We start from the raw sequence: 8,803 nt of genomic DNA, 5'->3' as shown, positions 1-8,803 counted from the left end.
TTTTACGTTCTGTGAGCTTGCGTTGCCTACCACTTTGCGACTGAGCCGTTGTTGCTCCTAGATCTTTCCACTTCACAATAACAGCACTTTCTGTTGACCGGGGGGAAGCTCTAGTAGGGCAGAAATTTGACAAACTGACTTGTTGGAAAGGTGACATCCTATGATGGTGTCACGTTGAAAGTCACTGAGCTCTTCAGTACGGGCCATTCTACTGCCATTGTTTGTCTATGGAGATTGCATAGCTGTGTGCTTGATTATATATACCTGTCAGCAACGGCTGTGACTGGAATAGCCAAATCCTCTAATATGAATGGGTGTACACACACCGCATAGCAAGCACTTATATCAGAGGACAGAGACAGAGGATTGGAAATCTATGTTTATTGAACAGACAAACTCTATACATTATTGACATGTAAAATAAAGCTAATTCTTCAATTACATTTTTTTTGTCTCAGTCTTATCAAGTAGTTGAAGTAATTGAGTTATTCTGTGTCAGTCAAGTAGTATTTAACTAAGTTGAATTGAAAACAGTAGCGCAGCAGACACACTACCGGCCACCAGATGGTGCTGTTTTACCAAAACCTGAGATTACACATAAAATAAATTAAACAAATGATTCCTATAAAACTCTATTAATCAAAATATAACCACTAAATAAAATCACCATTTCTGCTAGCAAAAGGAAAATTAAATTAACATGTATAAAATATCATACATTTAGGAAATTATATTAAATTTAACACACAAATATCAGCTCTTTTACACACAACTACAAGATGTAGACTTATTTGATAAAGGGATACAACAGGCATCATAACAGATATTGAATTGATCATAGGTCATTTGTATATGATATGCAGTGAGGTCTGAAAATGATTGACATCCCTTGAAAAAGATCATCAACAGTTACAGTGGTGTGTGTGATTGGTCTGGTCAGTTCCCGAGGCCTCGGCGACACTTTCCTCCAATCAGAATCTGTGGCCTCCTGACCTATTTCGGAACGCACCATGGTGGCTATGTGGGGAACCGGACTAGGACTGCTTCCTAGGTCAAAGTGCTGATAGCCAGGTAGGCTTCAGATCTGTGCTTCATCTTTAATAGGCTCTTCCTCTTCACTGATCTAAAACTAGTGGACAGGTGAAAGCAGACCCCCAACATCCACTATATTGTTCTGAATTCTCAGCTCAGTAAGGATGAGAGACAGGAGACAAGGAGATGATGCCCCTTTACACTACCGAGATCCACCCATGTGTGCGTTAGGGTAAGAGTTCCAAACTGATTAGGGTTCTGTCTCCATTCCAAACTGATTAGGGTTCTGTCTCCATGACAAACTGATTAGGGTTCTGTCTCCATGACAAACTGATTAGAACAGCCATTTCCTCAGACTGAGACAAAGGAATTGAATGGCATAATTTTGAAACAGATTAACCTTCTCTCTCTGCTTGCTATCCTATTCTTTCCCCCCTCCGTCTCTCCCCTCTTCTCTCTCTCCTCTGCATTTCTTCTCTCTCTAGTTCCGTTCGTCTTACACTACGACAGCCCATGGAGTGAAGGTGCCTGGCTCTGCAGGGGGGCACTGGAACCAAAACAACAACAACAACAGATCAGTGTGTGTCTCCATAGTTTTATTCAAGGACTGTTAGAGATGTGATGAACATACCAGTTTGGTGAAGCGATCCTCGCAGGCATTGCGTATCCTCTCAGGTGTGGCCGGGCTGTCCAATCTGAAGGGCCCACTAAGGCCTGACTCCTTCCTGGCAGCGATGATGGCATCTTTGATGGCAAAAAACACAGAGGCCGCAAGGAAGAGAGGAGGCTCACCTATCGCCTAGATAGAGATAGAGATAGAGATAGAGATAGAGATAGAGATAGAGAGAGAGATAGAGAGATAGAGAGAGAGAGAGAGAGAGAGAGAGAGAGAGAGAGATAGATAGATAGATAGATAGATAGATAGATAGATAGATAGATAGATAGATAGATAGATAGATAGAGAGAAGTGTTAAGTATGATTAATTAAATGGGGGTTCCACAAGAATAAGAAGAGGGCTTCCTTCACAATAAGAGTCCCTACCTTGGAGGAGAAGATGGCCTTGTCGTTGGGGGCGTCTCGGAGCAGAGACACTGTGAGGTCAGTGGGGATGTCTCCAAAGGCGGGGATCTTGTACATGCCTGGTCCTCGCGTGAACAGGTATCCCTCGGGAGAATACTTCAGCTCCTCCAGGGTGTACAGACCCACACCCTGCATAAAGCCCCCCTCTACCTGTCCTATGTCCAGAGCTGGGTTCAGACTATTCCCCACATCTATGACGATGGAAGTATGAATGTTCTAATGGAGAGATGGAGGATATTGGTTTGTGTCTTATCAATCGATTCAGTCCTAAAATCGCTCAAGTACGCAAGAGAAGTGGGAAACACACACTAGCGCATCACTCACCTTGTGGCTGCCGGTCAGACAGTCTATCTCCACCTCAGAGCAGGCCACTCCATAACTGAAGTAGTTGAAAGGACGACCTGTGTTGGTCTCAAAGTCATAACCAAGGTCTGGAGTCCTGAGGAAGACATAAATAAACAGTTAATTACACCAAGAAATCTTTCTGGTGATTTTCGGTTCCAGTTGTGCCATTTAGCAACATTGTAGCCTAGCTAGCATTTAGCCTATCAATCGAACATTTGTAGTCTAGCAAGCATTTGTAGCCTACCTAGCATTTAGCAACATTCTAGAACAGCTAGCATTTAGCCTAGCTAGCAATTTCAGATTAGCTAGCATTTAGCAGCATTGTAGCAAGCTAGCAACCAGCTATGGTAGTTTATTGTGTTGCCTCACAGGCAAACTATTTGAAAAAAAAACCCGAAATGATTCATGTATTGTTAAAACGGGTTTGGTAATAATACACTGCGTGTTATTTTCTTGTGACTGTGTACCAGGTAACGTACTTGTAGAATCCATTAGCAGACAGATTGACCCGGTCAAAGTAGGCAGCGTTCACCTGAAAACAGATAATGAGTAATTGATTAAAACACATGATGTTTAAAAGGAAGGGCACTCTGGGTTAAAGGCCCAATTCAAACATTTTTATCTCTATGTCGAATCATTTCTGGGTAACAATTACATACCTTACTATAATAGTTTTTTTTTTTTTTAATTACCCCTTTTTCTCCCCAATTTCATGGTATCCAATTGTTGTAGTAGCTACTATCTTGTCTCATCGCTACAACTCGGGAGAGACGAAGGTTGAAAGTCATGCGTCCTCCGATACACAACCCAACCAGCCGCACTGCTTCTTAACACCCTCCCTAACCCGGACGACGCTAGGCCAATTGTGCGTCGCCCCACGGACCTCCCGGTTTACCTAGGCAAGTCAGTTAAATAATAAATTCTTATTTTCAATGAAACCGCCTGGTAATGCCACTAGGCGAGCCAAAACTTCACCCATGAAAAAACCTGCTGATTAAATTGTATTTTCAACCAACAACTATCAGGATATAGCACCTTTTTCACACTTTACAATGCTAGTTTCATCAGCTGTTGTACAATATGATACAAAACACAGGAAATAACTGGATTTTGACTGCATTGGGCCTTTAAAGACGAGCAATGATACCATCCAATTAGAAATAAGACTGTATATGATTGACAGGTACTGACCCAGTCCTCCCAGCATCCTTTAGGATTCTTGGTCTTGTAGGGTTCTAGACGGTGGAGTAGGATCTCACACGCATTCTAGAGAGAGAGGGAGAGGGAGAGATTGGTTAGAAGATTGGCTGCAGTAAAGAATATTGAAAGCAGCAGGTGAGTGTGTGTGAGTCTGTCTTACATGCACAGCGGCTCCGTTGAGGTCGGAGGAAGCAGAGGCAGCAGTAGGGCTGGTGTTGGGAACAGTGTTGGTGCTGGTCTCTGTGATGTGGATCTTACTGCTGGGGATACCCAGGGTCCTACTGGCCACCTGACACACACACACACACAAATATGTGGATGTATTTAATTATCCAGTGAATAACTAGTGTACTAGTTAGTGTAGTAGTTTAAATACCAGCTCTATGGAGAGAGAGCTCTGTTTCCATTAACTTCTCTAGTGATTCTTTGTCGACATTTAGAAAGTTCACGTAGAAAATAGGATGTGACAATTGCCAGCTTAACGTAATGACGTAACACCAACAACGAAAAACGTCCCCCCCCCCCCCCCCCAAAAAAAAAAAAACCTACAGTGGTTGAAATGTTTCCATGACTTATTTAGTCAAATTGTGCATTAAGACACGAGTGACAGCCTGTGTCCCCCACTTATCTGGTTCATGTCCCACGGAAAGCCAGCGTGGATTAAATGCAATAACTGACTAATATTCTAATAATTCTCCTCTGCCAACATAGCGCCATGGTCTGTGCCATGATGAAAATGTCCAGTCCTATAGTTCTGAAATAATTGGATGGTGAAACATGCATCCAGCCGACCAGAAAATTAATTCTTGAAAGTCAGGACAATCATTATCCTGCAAAGAAACATTATTTGTATATTTATTTTGCAAGCAGTGGGCATATTATAATTAAAATATCAGCAAGCCTCGCCCTCTCCTGCCCTACAGGCCGTAAATCATTGGATCTAATTCATTTGATCAATCTGTGAGGCCTGTAGAAATAACATATATTTATGCTTCTTAATTAACCCTCCTGCTGTGTACTGGTGGAATTGGACCGATTTACACGTTTTCTCTCTGAGAAAATGGTCACATGAGGTCACATGACTTTGTCCACGAAGGGCATCTGAACACACAAAATAGACTTTGATGAATTTCATTACATTTTGGGTGTTTTATTTAACTTTGGTACACCTGTGGTGTTCCCGGTCAAAAAATGACCGATCATTAGACATTAATGGGTGAGACTACAAATTAGTGTTTAAAATTGAGTTCGGGCACATGCCCATTCATCAGATGGACACACTTCCTCTCCCTGACACCCATTTTGCAAGTGTGTTTGAGCACATGTACCAGTTGTTAAAGTACTATGTGAATTTCACCAGGTTCATATATTAATATGTTGTGTTGATTTGATTTGTTATGCTGCATGCCTGCCTCCTGGGAGTAAGGGAGTGTGTACTAACATGTTGCCCTGCGGTGCATCCTGGGAGTAGAGGAGTGTGTATTTACGAGTTGCCCTGCGTGCTCCTGCTCCAATCATTTTGATGCACTGAGAGAGGTAGGCACGCTTTTTCTGTCTTCAGAAAAGTTTGATTCTTTTAATTACAAAGTCATACACACAGTGTTTTGTTCATGAATAATGTTGTATATTTAGAGGTTACTCATAAGTGGATGGTATTGTTAAGATGCACCTGTAGCTACTTTTTAGGATGATGTCAACATTCTGAATTCAACATGTGGTTAATAGCTAGCTAAGGTATTAGCAGGCTACTGTATGTGTGAACGATGGCTAGCTCCTCGAATGATCCCAGTCCCTCCTATTGTGCATCTGTTGTAGAAAGAGGCGACGATTCGCAGAACATAATGTGGCTCTACAAATGTTTTATTTCCTTTTCGAATGCAGAGAGTGAACTCTGCTTAATTAAAACTACCTGATCTCCAAAGTCCCACGTCTATAGTCTCAATCAACCACACACAACGCAGAGTGACAGCGGTGCAGTACAGCACTGGTTACACACACACACGCACGCACGCACATGCACACGCACACACGCACACGCACACACGCACACACGCACACACGCGCACACGCGCACACACGCACACACGCACACGCGCACACGCGCACACGCGCACACACACACACGCGCACACGCGCACACACACACACGCGCACACACACACACACACACACCCCCACACGCACACGCACAAACACGCACAAACACACACACACACACACACACACACACACACACACACACACACACACACACACACACACACACACACACACACACACACACACACACGCACACACACACGCACATACACACACACGCACACACACACACACACACCCCTTCTTAGCTTCCATGGCAACCCCCAGGGGAATCTTTCCCCAGTAGAATCTTTCCCCCACAGGAACCACACCTGTTGGCATTCTCACAAACAATCGCAACATTGTTTCAATAATATATAGAACTTTTCTCACAGCTCTGGTATATAAATCTTATTTGAGGCCTTGTTCACAATTCTGTGGCAGCACAATGACCAAAACAATATACTGTATGTGAGGCTTTTGATCATATCTTGAATCATGACACTGGTGAAGAGGAGAGAGTCCTTGTTAAACTTTGACACAAAGTAGTCTGTGATAAACAGCACAATATGTTTCATCTGAGTATTTGTTATAGTCAAAATAATCCATACATTATGCTTTTTTTTAAACTCAAAAACGAGTTACATGAGCTCAGGTCAATGAGTTCTACAGGCCATAAATAGCAAATAGAAGTTCAAAACATGTAATAATCACAAGAATATAAGTTGATAACAAGATCTAGCACAACATTAGGTGATAATATGGATTTATAATCAACTATAACGGGGTGGTCATTGTGGACCGGGAACACAGAATGAATTATCATGAAACGAACACAACAGGAGGGTTTAAAAAGCCCGTGTTAACTTCCCATCTGGTTATTTTCATCACAAGTCATTGTCACCATAATGTACATAGGCTATTAGGTTATGGGTTTCCTAGAGAACATTTTTGAGTTGCATATGCAACTGGGGCCATGACTTGACTTACCCCAGATATCCCCAAAATTATTAGTCAATCATCGTTTATTCGAAAAAACATTGTTTCCATCGTCATGTGTCGCAATAAGGGAAAGTTTGACATAAGAAAAAAAATATTATCTTGTCGAACGGATAAAATCTTGACAAAGTTGAGAAAATGTCTCCCATATCTGCCTTTTCCGTTTACAAATGTCAAAACAATGTTGGGCGATATTGCGTTTGTTGATTAAAACCCTGGGTCAACGGAAACCTGTCTACCTGTCATTTTAGGGTTCTGTGTTTTAAATCATGTGACATACATTAGCAACATTTGATCCTGTATTTTAAGCCTTATACAGAAATGAGAACTACACTTGGTGTGTTAGTGTCCTGCCTGCACCATCTTGGTGTGTTAGTGTCCTACCTGCACCATCTTGGTGTGTTAGTGTCCTGCCTGCACCATCTTGGTGTGTTAGTGTCCTGCCTGCACCATCTTGGTGTGTTAGTGTCCTGCCTGCACCATCTTGGTGTGTTAGTGTCCTGCCAGCACCATCTTGGTGTGTTAGTGTCCTGCCTGCACCATGTTGGTGTGTCAGTGTCCTACCTGCACCATCTTGGTGTGTTAGTCTCCTACCTGCACCATCTTGGTGCGTCAGTGTCCTACCTGCACCATCTTGGTGTGTTAGTGTCCTGCCTGCACCATCTTGGTGTGTTAGTGTCCTGCCTGCACCATCTTGGTGTGTTAGTGTCCTGCCTGCACCATCTTGGTGTGTTAGTGTCCTGCCTGCACCATCTTGGTGTCAGTGTCCTGCCTGCACCATCTTGGTGTGTTAGTGTCCTGCCTGCACCATCTTGGTGTCAGTGTCCTGCCTGCACCATCTTGGTGTGTTAGTCTCCTACGTGTGCCATCTTGGTTTGTTAGTCTCCTACCTGCACCATCTTGGTGTGTCAGTGTCCTACCTGCACCATCTTGGTGTGTCAGTGTCCTACCTGCACCATCTTGGTGTGTCAGTCTCCTACCTGCACCATCTTGGTGTGTCAGTCTCCTATCTGCACCATCTTGGTGTGTCAGTCTCCTACCTGCACCATCTTGGTGTGTCAGTGTCCTACCTGCACCATCTTGGTGTGTTAGTGTCCTACCTGCACCATCTTGGTGTGTTAGTGTCCTGCCTGCACCATCTTGGTGTGTTAGTGTCCTGCCTGCACCATCTTGGTGTGTTAGTGTCCTGCCTGCACCATCTTGGTGTGTTAGTGTCCTGCCAGCACCATCTTGGTGTGTTAGTGTCCTGCCTGCACCATGTTGGTGTGTCAGTGTCCTACCTGCACCATCTTGGTGTGTTAGTCTCCTACCTGCACCATCTTGGTGCGTCAGTGTCCTACCTGCACCATCTTGGTGTGTTAGTGTCCTGCCTGCACCATCTTGGTGTGTTAGTGTCCTGCCTGCACCATCTTGGTGTCAGTGTCCTGCCTGCACCATCTTGGTGTGTTAGTCTCCTACCTGTGCCATCTTGGTGTGTTAATCTCCTACCTGCACCATCTTGGTGTGTCAGTGTCCTACCTGCACCATCTTGGTGTGTCAGTGTCCTACCTGAACCATCTTGGTGTGTTAGTCTCCTACCTGCACCATCTTGGTGTGTTAGTGTCCTGCCTGCACCATCTTGGTGTGTTAGTGTCCTGACTGCACCATCTTGGTGTCAGTGTCCTGCCTGCACCATCTTGGTGTGTTAGTCTCCTACGTGTGCCATCTTGGTTTGTTAGTCTCCTACCTGCACCATCTTGGTGTGTCAGTGTCCTACCTGCACCATCTTGGTGTGTCAGTGTCCTACCTGCACCATCTTGGTGTGTCAGTCTCCTACCTGCACCATCTTGGTGTGTCAGTCTCCTATCTGCACCATCTTGGTGTGTCAGTCACCTACCTGCACCATCTTGGTGTGTCAGTGTCCTACCTGCACCATCTTGGTGTGTTAGTCTCCTACCTGCACCATCTTGGTGTGTCAGTGTCCTACCTGCACCATCTTGGTGTGTCAGTCTCCTAACTGCACCATCTTGGTGTGTCAGTCTCCTACCTGCACCATCATGGTGTGTCAGTCTCCTACCTGCACCATCT

At 44.2% G+C, this 8,803-nt stretch overlaps 1 protein-coding gene across 2 annotated transcripts in view; it reads right to left on the bottom strand.

The window, feature by feature from the left end:
* Positions 1 to 359: 359 nt before the first annotated feature.
* Positions 360 to 8,803, bottom strand: part of xdh (xanthine dehydrogenase) — a 48,834-nt gene continuing 40,390 nt past the window's right edge. For both annotated transcript variants that reach the window (XM_036955272.1, XM_036955273.1), the window contains 7 exons: positions 3,819 to 3,947; positions 3,650 to 3,724; positions 2,938 to 2,990; positions 2,438 to 2,552; positions 2,075 to 2,329; positions 1,664 to 1,831; positions 360 to 1,579 (listed from right to left, as the gene is read on the bottom strand). In XM_036955272.1, the coding sequence (XP_036811167.1) occupies positions 1,529 to 1,579; positions 1,664 to 1,831; positions 2,075 to 2,329; positions 2,438 to 2,552; positions 2,938 to 2,990; positions 3,650 to 3,724; positions 3,819 to 3,947 (846 nt within the window). In that variant the 3' untranslated portion in view covers positions 360 to 1,528. The remainder of the gene's footprint in view (positions 1,580 to 1,663; positions 1,832 to 2,074; positions 2,330 to 2,437; positions 2,553 to 2,937; positions 2,991 to 3,649; positions 3,725 to 3,818; positions 3,948 to 8,803) is intronic.

Source organism: Oncorhynchus mykiss, chromosome 19, assembly GCF_013265735.2.
Source record: "Oncorhynchus mykiss isolate Arlee chromosome 19, USDA_OmykA_1.1, whole genome shotgun sequence".
Classification (NCBI taxonomy): Eukaryota; Metazoa; Chordata; class Actinopteri; order Salmoniformes; family Salmonidae; genus Oncorhynchus; species Oncorhynchus mykiss.
This window is presented reverse-complemented; position numbering and strand designations above follow the sequence as displayed.